General features: G+C 35.4%; 1 protein-coding gene across 3 annotated transcripts in view; it reads left to right on the top strand.

Annotated features, from left to right (window-relative positions):
• The window catches only part of LOC115212038, a 198,650-nt gene that overhangs the window by 145,063 nt on the left and 34,428 nt on the right, over positions 1-19,159 (top strand). For all 3 annotated transcript variants that reach the window (XM_029780840.2, XM_029780841.2, XM_036503411.1), the window contains exon 2: positions 5,134-5,284. In XM_029780840.2, the coding sequence (XP_029636700.1) occupies positions 5,278-5,284 (7 nt within the window). In that variant the 5' untranslated portion in view covers positions 5,134-5,277. The remainder of the gene's footprint in view (positions 1-5,133; positions 5,285-19,159) is intronic.

The following is a 19,159-nucleotide window of genomic DNA, read 5'->3' on the forward strand; positions in this document are numbered from 1 at the left end:
CTGACCCATGCAAGCTGGAAAAAGTAGCCAAAAATGTAATGTTGATGTTTTCACCATAACTGGGATATAAAGAAAAAACAAGTAAGGTCAGTCCTGATGTGAATTAATCCATTACTAAGTTTTATACCATGTTGTAAACATACATATAACATACTTGCTATCAGAGTACATACGTGTGCATGTGTGTGTGTGTACATATACATACATACACACACACACACACACACACACACATATATATACATATATATATACATATACATATATATATATATTATATATATATATACATATATATCTATCTATATATGTATATATATACACATGTATATATATATACATGTATATATATATTATATATATATATATATATATATATAGTATATATATACATGTTATATACATATATATATATATATATATATATAATATATATATATGTATATATATATGTATATATATATATGTATATGTATATATATATGTATATGTATATATATATATATGTATATATTATATATGTATATATATATATGTATATGTATATATATATATATGTATATATATATATGTATATGTATATATATATGTATATATATACATATGTATATATATATATACATGTATATATATATACATATATATATCTAAATATGTATATATATACATGTATATATATAACATATATATATATCTAAATATGTATATATATATATATGTATATATATATATACATATATATATATCTAAATATGTATATATATATATATAGTATATATATATATACATATATATATATCTAAATATGTATATATATACATGTATATATATATACATATATATATATCTAAATATGTATATATATACATGTATATATATATAATATATATATCTAAATATGTATATATATACATGTATATATATATACATATATATATCTAAATATGTATATATATACATGTATATATATATATACATATATATCTATATATGTATATATATATACATGTATATTATATATATACATATATATATCTAAATATGTATATATATACATGTATATATATACATATATATATCTAAATATGTATATATATACATGTATATATATATACATACATATATATATCTATATATGTATATATATACATGTATATACATATATATATCTATATATGTATATTTATACATGTATATATATATATATATATATATATATATATATATATATATACATACATATATCTATCTATCTATATATATGTACATGTATACACACACACACACACATACATATATAATACAAATGGTGTTTAATCTGTTATAAATTAAAAGAAAACTCGATAAGCAGGAAGAACAGGTTTTTCTTTCTTGGATTGTATAATCTGCTATTGATCAAAGATTATCAATATAAAAAAAAAGCAAAAAAAATTAAAACAAAAACAACTACTCAAACTATATCAATAAAAAGTAGTCTTTTTTTCTTTTTAGTTTTATTTGACTTTGATTATATTTTAAAGTTCTGTTTATAATTTCTGCCTCCAAGTCTTTTGAAATTTTTGCTTTTCAATACATTACTTTTGAGACTTTTTATTATTAAATCACACAGGGAAAAACGTTGCTGTAGGTCTCTTACTGTCTCTTTTCTCTTTCTTTCTTGTTTGTGGTGTTGCTGGAGGAGGGCATTGCTATTATTATGCAAACAGTTTTATTGCTTCTTGGGATTACACAGTCACACAGATGCAAGCCACATTTACATACAAAGACAGCTAAACACATGTATGTACATGCAAATACAGATCTAATAGTTGAGTGTATTCATTCATTCAAAAGCTAATGATTCAACTCATAGTAACTACAAGTTTCTCGCTTGTATGCATTCATTCGTATAACAAACAGATACAAGAATACAGATAACAAATGGACAGAGACAAGTAAGAAACTCAGAGTATCACAAACTAAACCATTGGCTTTGGCTATCTCTCTCTCTGTCTGTCTACTTTCACAATCACCATCATTTTAATATCCGCTTTTACTTGCATACATGGGGCACATGGAGTTTACTGAGGCAGATATTTGTACAGCTGAATGTCCTTCCTGTTTCCAGGCAAGGTAACATTTTCCCATGGCCTGACATGTTTTCACAAAATTTTAAAAACAAATGACACAACAATCTGAAAGGGTCAAGGAAACACAAATACACACACTTTCTTCCTTCTCTCACTCTCTCTCACACACACACACACACACACACACACAATAAGTGGAAACTTGCAACTGGCTGAGCAGACAGCTGGAGAAATCTTCAGTGTTTTAGTCTGTTTGCTACTGACACTCATAAGGAGATAGGCCCACCTAGGCAGGGACTCCTAGCTGTCCTTCGGCTGTTATGTAAATGCTGCCTTTAAAGGGGATTGAACTCATAACCTTACCGCTTGACCACAAGAACTGCTGCACGAACCTGCCCAGTTTCAAACTGGGTTTCCTTTCCTCTGTGTTTAGTGGCTTGCTTTATAATATTTCAATTCTAGCCGTGATTTCTGTATGCCCATAACAATATTAAGCTCTTCTTAGCTCCCACCTCTGTCTGTCTCTCCCCCCCCCCTCACTCTCTGACTACGAAATCTACTCACAAGTCTTTGATCAGCCCAGAGCTATAGTAGCAGACATTTGCCCAAGGAGCTACACACATGAAACCATGTGATTGGGAAGCAAACTTCTTAACCACAGAGCCACTTCTGCACCCAGTAATATATTGGTTGTAAAATATATACAAATATAAATTTAACATGATGCAAGTATTTTCTGTTGGACACATCTGTAAAACAGTGAAAATCTACAGTTGCAAGTTTATTTCATAATTTGATTGTGAATCAAATTATAGCCTGAGGAAGTGAATGAACTGTAAATTTATTACATAAATTGTGCAACTTAGTATGTAATTTGGTTACCAAAACATACATAACATTAGTTTGATTTATCTTTTCCTCAATTAAAATTATTGTTATTTCACTCTGTGAGGGTTATTTTGATATACATGCCTTGGATTGGTGAAGTGCTCCTTTAATAACTAATCTAAATATAATTAATCATTCTTTGGTTAATCAAAAGTTGGTATATGAACAACAAGCAGGTGTATTAGTTTGATGCTTGGGAAAGTGTAAAAGTCTTTTACATTTCGAGCCTATGCTCTTTAACAGAAAGGAATATGAGGAGATAAACAGAGACAGAATAAAGACACTATATATATATGTATAATGAGCAGGTTTACGAAAATAAACAAAAGACGAAGGCAGGTGGAGTACAAACAAGCAATGTATTAGTATGGCACTCAGGAATAGAAATAAAACATATATATATATACGTTTAAATATTTGTTGTGCAAAATTTATTGGCTAAACTGGCAATATGACCATTCCGAAATATAACAATATATATATATATATATAAAATAATGATGATCATTGGTTTAATGTTCATTTTTCCATACTTGCCTAGTCAGATGGAATTTTGTTGAGGCAGATCCAACCCACACCTGTTTCTTGGCAAGGTACTATTTCCCCATGACCAGACATCATGTAGTGTCAAGGCAAGGAAACAGTAACACACACACACAGGGATGCAAGCATACACGAATACACAACAGGTTTCTTTCAGTTTTCACCTACCAAATCCACTCACAGTGGGGCAGAACATGAAACCATAGGGTTTGGAAGCAAGCTTCTAACCACAGACATGCCTGTGTGTGTGTTGTGAATATAATAGGCCGAACTGCTCATATTTTTGACCTCATGTTAATATCTAGCGTGCAGTTTGACAAATTATATTTTATGACGTACCTCACTGATGATCTGAGGATTAATTATGTAAGTAAAATTGCATAATTTATTAACAGTGAAACAATTGTATGGGGTTAATCTATATTTTTGTTATTTTTCATTTGTCCTGCTCGCTTACGTTCATAGTGTGCTAAATTTTTCTTGAGAACAATTCTTAGTGGTTGAGACCCTTGCGGATCTATCTCTAGCGTAAGAGCGTCCACATAGTGGATTCTCTCTCATATTTGTATATATATATATATATATATATCTGTGTGTGCATATATCTATCTACACATGCATACACATGTTTGTGCTCAGTCTTTTACATGCATATGCACATGTTTCTGTCTCTTTCTCTCTCTCTCTCTCGTTCCCCCCTCATCTCTTTCCTACACATATACAGTTAAGTTTTGAAACCGATAGAGTTATATTTCAGTTTGTGTTTGTGTGATAACCATTATTACAAACCCATATGTAGATGTATCTTGGAACTAGCTTTGCTTGACTGACTGTGATAGGCAGTGGGCTGAACTACTTCTGTGTTAAAACAAACAATCATCATCATCACCATCATCATCATTTTTATGTTAGCTTTATCCATACTGGTATGAATTAGACAAGATTTCTTGAAGCAGCATTATACAGTTAGATCCACTTCCTGATGGCCAGCTTTTATTTGCTTTTGATTAAGGTACTTTATGTTGTGGGTCTTAGCATGCCAAACTACTGCCAAGCTGTTGGTTGATGCACTGTTTATACTTTTAATATGGTACATGTTTATTATTACAAGTAAAAAGTTTCCAGACATTCTGATTAACAATCAGCAAACTGAAAATTCAAAATCATTATCAACCTTTTTCTTGTAAAAAGGAATAAGTGTGTGTGTGTGTGTGTGTGTGTTTATATGTATTTGTGCATATGTGTATATATGTATACGTGTGTGTGTGTGTATGCTAGTATTGAACAGTGAGAATGAAGGCGCAACACTACACTTGGTGGATAAATATTCTTTGCATGTGGATTAACTATGCTACCAATGGTTTCATGTAGAAAATGATTTCCACAATTTTCAAGTAATTCCTTTGGGAATGGTACTAATTGTATCCATTTTAGATGAGAAACTTTTTATGTATATATATGTGTGTGTGTGTCACTATTAGTGACAGTTGAATTTTTCCTTTTTAGTTTTATATTGCATCTAACCACCTTCATTATTTTATATTTTGATATATATATATATATATATATATGATATACACACATGTGCATGCATGCACACACATTGTTTACTTACAGTTTCTTTCTATTTCAGATTTGACAGAAGCCAAGAAGCGTTTCAGAAATAATTATACTCTTCCCTAACTGTGTTCCTTATTGCTGATAAGAGTTGCTGGATTATTCTAAACTCTGGAAACAAGCTGACCCCTTTGTTCCTTACAATTGTAACTGTAGGAAAATGTCATGTAAGTATGGCACTGTAAGGGTTTACATGGGACTTCGATGTCGGATGGGAAAGGGAAAAAAAAAGCGAGATCAAGTTATGTACTTTTTATTTTATTTTATGTAAGTGGTTTGTATGGGTTTGATAGTGAAAAAAAGAGAGAATGAATGTGTTTGGGATGTTATTTATACCGAGATTGACCAGATCTATGAAGGCATTCCAGCAATGGCCATTTTGCCTTTTTTAGGAATGTGTTTCTGACTGCATTATTCAATGTATCCTTTCTTTGTTCAAGCCAGTAAGTCACAATGTCAGGGATATTTGGCTACTATTTCTAGTAGGTTTAGTGATCACATAGAAGTTCCTCCACTACCTCATGTGTGTGATGGTGGTGGTGGTGGTGGTGGTGGTGGGGGGGGGTTCTTATGGGTGTGATGGTGTTTGGCTGCATATGGAGGGGCGAGAGAATGTGTGTGATAGAGAAAGGTAGAGATCATGTGTCTGTTTGCAGTTGTGTGTTTGTGTGAGGAAGAGAAAGATGGACAAAGGCGGAAAATGTGTGTTGATTGAGCTGTTTTTGTGTGCGGCTTTATGTTTTCATGCATGTGACAATAGCTGTATAAGCACGTGTGTCTGTGTTGATGCATGAAAGATAAAGGGACTATGTGTGTGTGTATGTTTTTGTGGGAAGTATTTCTGCATTTGTTTGTGTAAGTGTGTGAGAGAGAGAAAGAGAAAGTGAAAAATGAATATTTTGTTTATGGGTATGTAGAAATGTATACATGCATGAGAGGAAATGTTTTGTGTGCATATGGAGTGTGTGTTTGTATAGGTATCTGTATGCAGCCATGTATATCTAGGTATTCAGAAATGTTAAAGTAGGTATGTGTTTCATTTGTTGTGACATGACATGTGTAACATCATAATTATATCATCAATCATGCACCTATCACAGGCCTTCTCTGTCAGAACTAACCTAGTTCTAATTATAGAACAATGACACAATTTGTTTTTCCTCTAGCTTCAGGTTTTTAGCATGGGTTTAATTACAGTTGATGGTTAGTACCAGAAATTGACAAAAATATATAAATTATCAAATGTAGTGATACTGTATATTGGCTGTATATACCTTTAACCCTTTAGTGTTCAGATTACTCTGTTAAATGTAATACTTATTTATTCACATTGTTTTGAATTAATCATGCATTATCTTGTAGCTTTGAGATCTCAATAATGTGATTGTTTATTTTTAGAATGTCAATGTAGGTTAGGTGTGAGAGGCCAGATCTAGCCAGTTTGAATATAAAACATATCGAATATTTGGGCCAGATATGGCCGGTTTAAACACTAAAGGGTTAACCTTTTAGCATTCGTATTCTGTTAAATTCAATGCTTTTTCATTTGCATTGTTTTTTGTTAATCATGCATTATTTTGTAGCTTTGAAATGTTGATGATAAAATAGTATAGTTTTAGAATGGCAATGAAGGGTAGGTGTGATAGGTTGGAGCTGCCTGTTTGAACATAAAAAGGGAGAATATTTTGGGCCGGATATGGCCGGTTTAAATGCTAAAGAGTTACACCTATAGGCTGCATGTGGCCTATAGGACTTTCTGAATGGTACACCCATGACAAATTACATGAAATTGTTTTTAGTAGTGCAACCCACCTGATAACAAGCCATGTCTCATGTTCCCCCACTTCTTGATAAAGGTTGCCCATGCCTGCTGTACACAGCAGATTGAGATGCTGTATTGCGTGAGGATCCCTGTAACAGGGTAATAATAGTCACTGTCTATATTTCCTAATATGATGCATGCTGGGAAATGCACTCTACCAATTGAATATTTTTTTTTATTTATTACTCAAAGAAGAAAGAGTAATATTCTTGATGACTTTTGTAGGTCTTCCCTGGCAGTGTAATTATTATTTTCATTATTATCTTTTTTTAATGTTTAGTCAAGGAGGGAGGGAATAGTACTTGGGACCTTTTTATTTTTTCATGGCCCCCAAAACTGGTGTGAGGAATCAAGGCATTTATCCTGAAACTGGAAACTGAGCCTACCACCCAAGAATTCAGAACACAAAGATCTGAAATAAATACAGCAAGGCATCTTACCCAATGCTCTTGAAACTCTGCAATTCAACCTCCTCTGAATGGTTGCTTATTTTTGAGACCTTGAAATTATGAAAGATAAAGCTGAACTTACTGGATTTGAACTCACAGTGCCAAGAACCTGAACATATAGCACAAGGCATTTTATCTTGTACTCTAGCAGCACTGTCAATTTACCACCGCCTGTTGAGTTTGATGGTTAGTTTGAACACCTATAAGTCAATCACTGGTAGAGAATCATAGGTAGAAAGGTCATTGGAGAGGAATGTTTATGAAAGTAGTTTTGTTGTAGGAAACTGTTGTGAAAATGCTCAGTGAGGATGATAAAAGGAGGGGAGACAGGTTTGTTCAGTAGGCAGACTTGAATGGAGATAACATGTAAATTATTATTTTAAGGGAGCAGAAGCAAAGAAGAACATTATACATATATATGTTACAGAAGTTGTGGAATGTTGGTGGTTGAATTTTTGGTAATCATTTAAATGGTTTTTGGGTGAGAAAAGGCGGCGAGCTGGCAGAAACGTTAGCGCGCCGGGCGAAATGCTTAGCGGTATTTCGCCTGTCGTTACGTTGTGAGTTCAAATTCCGCCGAGGTCAACTTTGCCTTTCATCCTTTCGGGGTCGATAAATTAAGCACCAGTTACGCACTGGGGTCGATGTAATCGACTTAATACCTATGTCTGTCCTTGTTTGTCCCCTCTATGTTTAGCCCCTTGTGGGTAATAAAGAAATAGGTTTTTGGGTGAGATTTAGCATTTTTTTAATTTGTAGTATGTATAACAACAACAGTACTGTCTTAAATATGTGAACATTTAATTTTTATTGTGGGTTTGACAAGCTTTTCAGTGTGCCAGTAACTGATCAAGGACAAAATATTTTTGTAATTTGAAAAGGATTTCTAATCTTTGGGGTGCAATTATGTCATATATAATGTGGGCTTGCTATGGGAAATTACCAGACAGTGTACATCTAGCTTTCATTACCACACCCCTAAATGCTTATGTTGTATTTTGTTCTCTCTCTCTCTCTCTCTCTCAAATACATGGGGACATTGTTTGGTTTTTAACATTTTTTTTTAAAAATGCATGCAATCTGTATTATGTAGCATTAAAACTGTTATGTAATTCTGCCTTGCACCTCGTCTTTAAGTACACCTTGTGATGTGAGATCATTTACCATATTATGTGTGTGTGTGTATATATATATATATATATATATATATATATATATACATGAGTTTCTGCACAATTTCAGCCTACCAAATTCACTCACAAGCCATTAACCCTTTCATTACTATATTTCTAACCAAAACACACCCTTTATGAGTTTCAATTAAATTATAAAATGATCATGAATTTAGACTAGTTTCATTAAACAACTGTAACTTTCTTACTTATCAACATATCAATGTGACTTTTGGAACACAATTGAAGAAAAGGTTCTTAATCAATTCTATTGCCTAACTTTTGTCTCAAAGCGACTCTAATTACAGGTAAACTCAGCAAAATATAAAAATATTTAAATTTTGTTTAAACATCACCATAGAAAATGAGTTATCAGCTAATATTTAATTGAGGTATGCAACAAAATTTTGATATAGAAGAATTGTGCACATCACTAGATTATCAGTTGAATTTAATGCTCATAAGAACAGATAAATGAAATACTGAAATTTGTTTTTGAAGAAAACTAGAAAATTAAATGCATTAACTAAATAAATTTACACACATAAATGAAAACATAAGAACATATATAATAAAGATTTACAATAGAAGAAATTAAATCAAAACTTGTCACTCACCTTACAAGCAAATTAAAATTACAGGTGAATAAAAAGTAAAACCAAGATGAATTTGGAAAATATTCATGCAATCTAATCATAAATATATACAATATTCACACAATATTTCTGTTATGGAAACTTGTAAAACATCCAACTCTACATACTGCAACCTTGCAGAATGCACATTGAAAAGAAGTTTCAACAGTCCGTCCTCTAGGAGTTTTTCTTTGTTGATGTAGACCAGTGGTTTTCAACCAGGGTTCCGCCAGTACATTCCAGGGGTTCCGCAAGAAGTTACAAAAATGCTAAAATCGACAGTAATTTTTAATTCTCCTGTGCAGATATGTGTGCATAAGACTATTAAATTATTGCACAGGGGTTCCTCGAGCCAGTGGAATGTTTCCTTGGGGTTCTGCTCCGGGAAAAAGTTGAAAAGCACTGACATAGACATTCACAGCACTGCCTTTTGTAACTCTCAATTTTTAAAAAAATTATGGAGATCAGCTGAACTCAAATGGATATCTCTCTGGCAGGTTTTGCTTTTCCTTCCTACAGTTATTTTTTTGTAGGAATAACTTACCCTCAAATACGTTACTACATCTGCTTGGAACTGTATATGGTTGCACTGCTTGAAGCCCCTCATTTGGTAAATAATATAAATGCATTTACAATGTTCATGTTTACTATATACCAAACCAGGTATCACCACCATTTTTTACCCGGTCTACCAACTGGATAATAAACTCATCATTTGGTTCAGCTGATCTACACCACCCATGTACCTGTTATAACCAAGGTTCACAAACGGGATGCCATTTTCATCTACACACGGTTGTGCACCGGTAGATAGAAAATTTATCTGCCCCTTATCTCTGCCATTGGATTATTTCACCTCTTTTTTAAAAATTTTTTTATTTTATGTCTAACGGCAGCCCTTTTCTATTAGCAATTGCTGTAGCACACATATATGTTGCCACAGCTTCTAAATCCACTGCAAGTTTGACCGAACTAAAAAAATCGGTCAAAAAATATTATATGGCCCTAGTTATAGTATGGAAGTGATAAATTCCAGACCACATTGTACTCTAGGCCATGCTAACTAACATTATTGCCTCTTTTCCCAGTATAAAAACTAAACCCACAGCAGTACCCAGTATTTGCTTCACACATTTTCCAAACTTTGATCCCCCCACTTCGTGAGCTTTCCTGGCATATATTGTCGGAAGTGTAGCCTTCCTTCATACCCTACCATGCCCTCATCGACGGATAGGTATTTATCAGGGTTGTAGAGTGTTTTATATGCATTTTGAATGCAGTTGATGAAGGGTCCTATTTTAAATAAGGGATAACAGTTTAGTTCTCCACTTACTGGAGTACTGCAAGTGTCTCTCATATGTAAATACTGGTTTAATTTCGCAAATCGTGTCCTTGGCATAATACTGGAAATATACTGATCTCCAAAAGGTACCTGATTGCTCCAGTAATTTGTAATTCTCTTATACCCATAATATTTATGGCCAAAATGCCTGTATTTCTTCTATGCTTGTGGGAAATCACAAGCTATCTTTTTTCCCAGTTTGTTTACATTCTGCATAACGGTCTGTTTCCACAGTGATTGCTTCAAACAAGCTTACTGGAAAAAATAAGAAAAAAATGTCTAATAGTTTCGCTTCCTGAGAAAGACTATGAGTAAATCCAGTGTCCTCAGAAAAATAGTTGATAAAATTATTTTTAACTTCATACTCCATTCAAGTGTAAAATTGTCCTCGCTGTTGCTATCGCCACTTTCAATTTCTTAAGAATCGCTGCTTTCAGATTCAAATACAGAAATATCCAATTCATTTTCATACACCACGTGCATTTATTGTTCACTCATTCTTTTGCTCGATTTCTCCATATCTTCTGTTGAAAAGTCCTCAAATTCAGAATCACTGCTTGATAACATGAATCTCCTATCCATTTTAAACGTTGAAAATAATCCCCGAAGAAAAAATGTGGAAGAAAATCTCCCAAAATTCACAGTTTAGATATCACATCAAACAATGTAGGATTCTATAACTCGATTATTTACAAAGTGAAATCACGTGTTTTCACGAATGTACTAATGAGATTTGTGCTGAAATTCATATTCAAATAACAATGGGTTTGCTTGGCTGGCTACAGCTGGATTTGTCATTTGAGCAAAAAAAAAAAAATTTTCGGCCAGCTGCGACTGGGCTGGTATCAAAAGAGTTAATCTTAACCATACAGTTACTTCCTATCTCATCCTTTATCATCATATTATTTCCGTCTTCTAGTTATTTAACAAGATTCTTTGGTTACTCAAAGAATCATCAATTGTATGTAAATTAGAATTGGATGGTGATTCTTCCTGTTGAGGTCTACTAGCCCTCTGTCATGTTTTATAGAAAAACATATTCATTTTCCTTTTTGTTAACCTTCTTTCAAATGTTTGTTCTTGGTTGTTTATTATCTTGCTCCTTTCTTCACTTTCTTTTCATAATCTTGACAATGTAAAGTTGCTATAGGTTGTGTACTCTGTATACTGAGAAGAGAGATACCTTATTTTCTCAGGTTGTGATTACTTAATGTCAAGGATGAGATTATTTCTTCTGCTATTCTCCAAGTTGTCCTGAGCAAGGCTCTAGAAACATCAGTTTCTGAGGTTCACTGCTGTTCTTGCATATGTTGTTGTCTGTCCATTACCATCAGCCTCTGCCCTTCCAACTCTTCTGGGCAGAAAGCTTGCAAGAGGCTCTTAATCCCATATCTCTAGCAGCTGGGGTTCATGCTCCCACAATTTATTCCTCTGGAATGTATAACCTTTGATTGTCACCAGAACATGCATACACAGACTCCACCTAACCACTTGTGTATTGCCTATTGCCTCAATGTTCCCCATCAGTCTATATTGTACTACAAAAGTGATGATGAGCCAAGAGTCAACAACCACATCAATATCTCTGGCTGAGGCACCAGCCAGCAGGCAGGTGTAAGGTGCACCAATTCTGTCTCTCATCTCATCTTAGGTTTCAAAGACAAGCAAATATTTCTATATAATCTGCTCCTTTGGTAGCATATGAAAACTGGTTCTGTTTTTAGAAAAGAAAAAAAAAAGTAAGCAGGTACATCACACTCCTCCTTATTCTTTCTGTTATAAAATCCTTGACACTGTCTTTTGAGACATACCTCTCTCACATTCTCTCTAGTAGCTGACTCATCTAAAACTTCATTCTGGCTTACAGCACCAGCAAGGCTGCCATTGTTGCAGTAGTTATTAATATTATTAAATCTTTTTTTAGTTTTTCATTTGTTAAAGAGTTCACAATGTTCTGTTGCTATCATTTATGTTCTTTTATTTGCTCTTTTATTTTTTAATAAAAATCTTTGTTTTTCTTTGATGGTGTATACAAATGCTACCATATTTGCTGTTAGCATCTGTTATCATTTTTTTTTTTGTCTAGAGGAAGTTATATTAAATTATGATTAAACAAATGTTTGCAAAATATATTAAATGTCCAAAACAAACCTGATTTTTTCTACCCCCGGGTGAATAATCTTCTAAAGACCTTATTTGGCAAAATTACTCCTTCCCTCACATTTTTATTTTACCCTCAGTAAAATCTAGTAAAATAAAAATTTGCTCCAGAGATTTATTGCATGACTTCTTTCATTGTTTAATAATGATTTAATAATAATGATAATAATCCTTTCCGCCATAGGCACGAGGCCTGAAATTTGGGGAGAGTGTTAGTCAATTACATCAACCATAGTACTTGACTAGTACTTATTTCATTAACCTCGAAAGGGAAAAAGACAGCCAACTTCAATAGAATTTGAACTTAGAACTTAATTGTGGAGAGTACCAAAATAGTGCTAAGCATTTTGTCCAGTTTGCTGCCTTATATAATAATCTTTTCTACTAAAGGCACAAGGCCTGAAATTTTGTGGGGAGGGGGCTAGTTGATTGTATCAACCACAATATGTAACTAGGTGCTTATTTCATCAACCCTGAAAGGATGAAAGGCAAAGTCAACCTTGGTGGAATTTGAACTCAGAACAGAAAGATGAATGAAATGCTATATAATTATAGTTTACTATATAATAATAGAATGCTATATAATATAATAATATATAATAATAGTTTACTATATAATAATAGAATGGAGAAGGAATATTTTTTGAAGAATGCTTGCTATGTGTGTGAATTACTGCAATTTTGTTTTAATCAATGAGATATGAGTTCTTTCAGAAATATGATCTGACTGAGCATTCTGACCATATTTATTCAAAAGAGTTATAGAGCTGTTATTGTTATTGTCATTATTTTTGCCACCCCTGCCACAAACAATATATTCTTTTGCCGTTGCTGTTATATAGTTTTGTTGTTGTTGCTCTTATTTTTGCAGTTATTGTTGCTCAGTCAGTACAGATCTGGGATTAGACTTATGGTCAAAGGCATTTCAACTGTGACCATCCTGTCTTTTTAACAGTTCGTAGGACTACAATACTGAATATGTTCTGTCCTTTTATAAGACAGGGGAGTGTAATTTTAGAGAGATTTGGCTGCTATTATTAGCTAGTCAAGAAACTGTTGTTTTACACTGTTGAGCTCTAATTGTGGAGGGTACTTGTGGAGGGGGTACACCCAGGAAGATGTGGGACAATGCAGTGAGAAAGGATCTTAGGATGCTGGGCCTCACTGAGGAAATGACAAGGGACTGGGAGATGTGGCAATTTTCTGTACTTACTCTTTTACTTGTTTCAGTCATTTGACTGTGGCCTTGCTGGAGCACCGCCTTTAGTCGAGCAAATCGACCCCAGGACTTATTCTTTGTAAGCCTAGCACTTATTCTATCAGTCTCTTTTGCCCAACCGCTAAGTTACGGGGACGTAAACACACCAGCATTGGTTGTCAAGCGATGTTGGGGGGACAAACACAGACACACAAATATATACACACACATACATATATATATATATATATATATATATATATATATATATATATATATACATATATACGACGGCCTTCTTTCAGTTTCCATCTACTAAATCCACTCACAAGGCTTTGGTCGGCCTGAGGCTATAGTACAAGACACTTGCCCAAAGTGCCACACAGTGGGAATGAACCCAGAACCATGTGGTTGGTAAGCAAGCTACTTACCACAAAGCCACTCCTGTGCCTAAGCTAGGTAAAAAATAGCTGTCTCCCATACATACAGGCTTGTCCTTTTGGGGGCCAGTGCCACTTAAAAAACACTTGTGCCTGTGCTGCATTAATGCGCCTGTGCCAGTAACACATAGAAAACACCCAGCACACTCTGTTAAGTGGTTGGCATTAGGAAGGACATCCAGCTGTAGAAACGTGTCACAACAGACAGTTGGACTTTGGACAGCTCCCTCCTAGCCAGCTCCATATCAAATCATCCAACCCATACCATCATGGAAAGCAGATGTTAAATGATGATGATGATGTAACTAACATTACTGATGTTATTGCTCTGGTCACTGTTGTTGTCATCACTGTTACTACTTTTTTGTTACAGTTGGTAAATCTTTGATCCGGCAAGCCTAAGGCATTCTATCCATGATATATACATACATTTTAGGGATGTATAAATCTATATAGTGGAGGCGCAATGGCCCAGTGGTTAGGGCAGCTGACTCGCGGTCGGAGGATCGTGGTTTTGATTCCCAGATCGGGCGTTGTGTGTGTTTATTGAGCGAAAACACCTAAAGATCCACGAGGCTCCAGCAGGGGGTAGTGGTGACCCCTGTTGTACTCTTTCGCCCCCAACTTTCTCTCACTCTTTCTTCCGGTTTCTTGAGTAATGCTGTAAGAGACTGGCATCCCAACCAGCTGGAGGGAACACATATGCCACAGAACCCGGGAAACCGGGCCCCTGAGCCTAGCTAGGCTTGAAAAGGGTGCATAAATAAAAAAAAAATATCTATATTATCTAATGTGTCCTTTGTTGTTCTTTCTTTTTTCCTATGATAGTTGAGTGTAATCTGAGGGAAATTTGACTGCTATTTTTCAAAGGTCAAGCAACAGTGTAGCAGTTTCCTCATTTGCTAAACTTAATACTATTGCCATTATTATTGTTGTTTAGCTCTTGGTCAATGCTGATAAAATAGTCCAGCCATGACTGTCCCATTGACTATCCTAGGTACATTGTTCTCATGACTGACATTTGAAGATTTGGTTGCTATTTCTAGCAAGTTGAGTGATATTTTAGAGGCTATCTTGTTTTTGCTGTCCGTACTCTTTTACTGGTCTCACTCATTAGACTGTGACCATTGAGAGGCATTACCTTGAAGATTATTTTTGTCAATCATATCAGCTTTAATACTTTCATCATCATCATCATCGTTTAGCATCCATTTTCCGCGCTAGCACGGGTTGGACGGTTCGACTGGGGTCTGGGAAGCCAGGGGCTGCACCAGGCTCTAGTCTGATTTGGCAGTGTTTCTATAGCTGGATGCCCTTCCTAACGCTAACCTAAAATGTCAGTGCCCCGGGTGAGGTACGAACTCACAACCTCCGCATTCCTCATCCATGACTTGCACGGCGAAGGTACTGTCTATAAGTACGGCGCGCTAACCGATTGTGCCACGTGAAAAACACTTCATTTCACGTTGCTATTATTTAAAAGTTTAGCACTTAATTTAACAGTTTCTACTTATCATACCACTAAGTTACAAGACATAAACACAAAGACACACACACACACACACACACACACACACATGTATGCCTGTATACATGACTAAACTGAAAGCATGATGGACAGGGTGAGTGAAGCTCTTAACTGTGTCAGTGCTGCATGTGTGGTGTGGCTGTTTGTTTGGTTAAGAACTCAGCTGTGTGGTTCAGAACTTCATCCCCCATCCATGTGGCTATAAGTTCAGTCCTACTGTGTGGCACCTTGGGTTAAATGTCCTTTACTATAGCTTTGGGCCAACCAAGGCCTTGTGAGTAGATTTGGTAGACAGCCATAGAAAATCTGCTTTAATGGATTTTGCCTGACCCATGCCGACATGGAAAAGTGGAAGTTAAATTGGTGATGATGATGAAGAAGAGAAGGATCACACACACATACATGCATATATGAACCTAAAGAAAAGTACAATGTAATAACAATTAATAAAAGAATGGCAAAGATTACACAATCATATTAATTAGCTTACAATTGTTTTGGTTATAAGGAATTTGCACACCTAGAGATGAATGCCAGTTTGACATCTTTTAGCTTCATCATTGTTTCTTGATTGAAAAAAAAACATTTAAATATATTGTTACACATATAGATACTCACATAGGCACATTTATTTCTTTTACTGCAGCCATGCTGGGCACCGCCTTGAAGAGTTTTAGTCAAACAAATTGACCCAGGGACGTTTTTGTAAAAGCCTGGTACTTATTCTGTCAGACTCTCTTGATGAACTGCTAGGTTCATAAACACACTGACACTGATCGTCAACAGGTGGTGGGGAGACAAACAAAGACACACACACACATAGATATTTATATATATGTATACAATGGGCTTCTTTCAGTTTCCAAATCCACTAACAAGGCTTTGCTCAGCCCAAGGCTGTAGTAGAAGACACTTGCCCAAGGTGCCATACAGTGAGACTGAACCTAAGACCATGTGATTGAGAAGTAAGCTTCTTACCACACCTACATATTTACATCTTTTCACAGTTATGCACATGCACAAATACATGAATATTAGCAAAGATACACACACACACACACACACACACACACACACACATACATACACACACAGAAAGAGATCCACATTCTCTTGGAGACATAAAAGGATATACATTTTAATAGATACACTCACAGCAATGTGTGAGACAGATGTCTGCTCCTACATTTACAAGCTGTCAAATTCTGCTCAGATCATGTAAACCTTAAGCTATTTACTTTATTAAAAAAAATAAAGGAATAATTTAAATACAGATGGCTAAGCACATCACAGTTAATGCACACATTGGCAGCATATTCCATTGTGTTTACAGATCAATGTCTATATATGAAGCTGAAGATGTCAATGAAATCACAATACATTACTGCTGAAACTTAACAATACTGTTCCTTAATTAACAACTGGTTACTGATCCTGCTTTGGCTAAGTAGAATTATAACATACAGACGCACACACAGTTTTCCACATAATGACGCTATATCTACCAACATCACTCACAAACACTTGCCCAAAATGTCAGGCAGTGGGACTGAACCAGAGACCATCTGGCAGCTAGGCAAAATTACATTACTACGCGGTCATGCCTACTTTTTATTGCTCCATATTATTACTGTTGTTAAGGACAGAAGTTGTGATGGTAGCTAGGGGTTCAATTTTTTGTTTTCTTTTCATTTGTTTCGTGCTAGGTCGCGGTCTCAAAGTGGCAAAAATATTTTGGCAAATTAAATTTAAATGTTGAAGTGGATCTAGCGTTTTTTGTGTGTTTCTTAAATGGCTTATAAACACTTTCCATGCTGCAATTGTTTTTGTTCCAGCACACAATCTCAGATCAGGTCACTTGCTATGCAAGTACTGTGGAGGCGCGTGGATTAGTGGTTAGGGTGCTAGCATCACAATCGTAAGATTGTGGTTTTGATTCCTAGACCGTGCAACGTGCTGTGTTCTTGAGCAAAACACTTCATTTCACGTTGCTCCAGTCCCCTCAGCTGGCAAAAGTGAGTAATCCTGCGATGGACCAGCATTCCGTCCAGGTGGGGAATTTGTACACCACTGAAACCGGGAAACCAGCCCTTATGAGCCTGGCATGGCTCAAGAAGGAACATTTGTTTTTGTGGAGGCGCATGGCTTGGTGGTTAGGGTGTTGAATTCATGATCGTAACATTGTGGTTTCGATTCCTGGACCAAGCAATGCATTGTGTTCTTGAGCAAAACACTTCATTTTCATGTTGCTCCAGTCCACTCAGCTGGCAAAAATGAGTAATCCTGCGACAGACCGGCGTCTCGTCCAGGTGGGGAATTTCTACACCGCTGAAACCGGGGAACCGGCCCTTATGACCATAGCATGGCTCGAGAAAGAACATATATATATTTTTTTATGCAAGTACATCTCTGTAATTTTCATTTGTTTTTGTTATTAGGAAGAGAGAATATCAGTATAAGACCCCTGACCACTCTACTAGGATCAGAAGCCATATTTGTGGGCTGGGTGGAGGAAATGGAGATGGGGGAAGTAACATAGGTTCCATGTGATTGAAAATGTGCGTTAACATTAAGTGATATACATGTCACTACATATATAGCACTTAACATGAACACTGAAAAGTGTGGGTACATTGCTAAGGATTGCTCTCACTAGAGACTGGGATTAGACAAGTTTAAAATGACAAGAGGAGAAGATGGGGTTTGCTGATAAAGAAAGGCAAATTTGATGGGAGAACAGCACCAAAACAACTCAGTAGCATAGCTAAGAGAGTAGGATAGGCAGTCCACTCTAGAAAACACTTTTATGAGCATGGCACTTTTGGATTTATGTTTTAAGCCTGTATAGGTTGTATTGAAATAAAAGTGTTTCTAATGTTGATAACAGGTATTGGCAATCTCAAGAGCTGTCTGGGTACTGTGTTAGATTCACTATTAAGCAAAATAAGCATGTGCTTCGGCATCAAGGGAAGCAGAGGGGTACCTCAGAAATGGTAAATGATTTACAGCACAAAAGAAATCACTTTAAACTTGCTAAAATAATATTTGAAGTCATCATCATCGTTTAACGTCCGTTTTCCGTGCTAGCACAGGTTGGACGGTTTGACTGGGGTCTGGGAAGCCAGGGGCTGCACCAGGCTCCAGTCTGATCTGGCAGTGTTTCTATAGCTGGATGCCCTTCCTAACGCCAACCACTCCGCGAGTGTAGTGGGTGCTTTTTACGTGCCACTGGCACAGGTGCCAGGGGAGTCTGGCAATGGCCATGATCGGTTGGTGCTTTTAACGTGCCGCCAGCA

The sequence above is a fragment of the Octopus sinensis genome, linkage group LG5, assembly GCF_006345805.1.
Source record: "Octopus sinensis linkage group LG5, ASM634580v1, whole genome shotgun sequence".
NCBI lineage: Eukaryota > Metazoa > Mollusca > Cephalopoda > Octopoda > Octopodidae > Octopus > Octopus sinensis.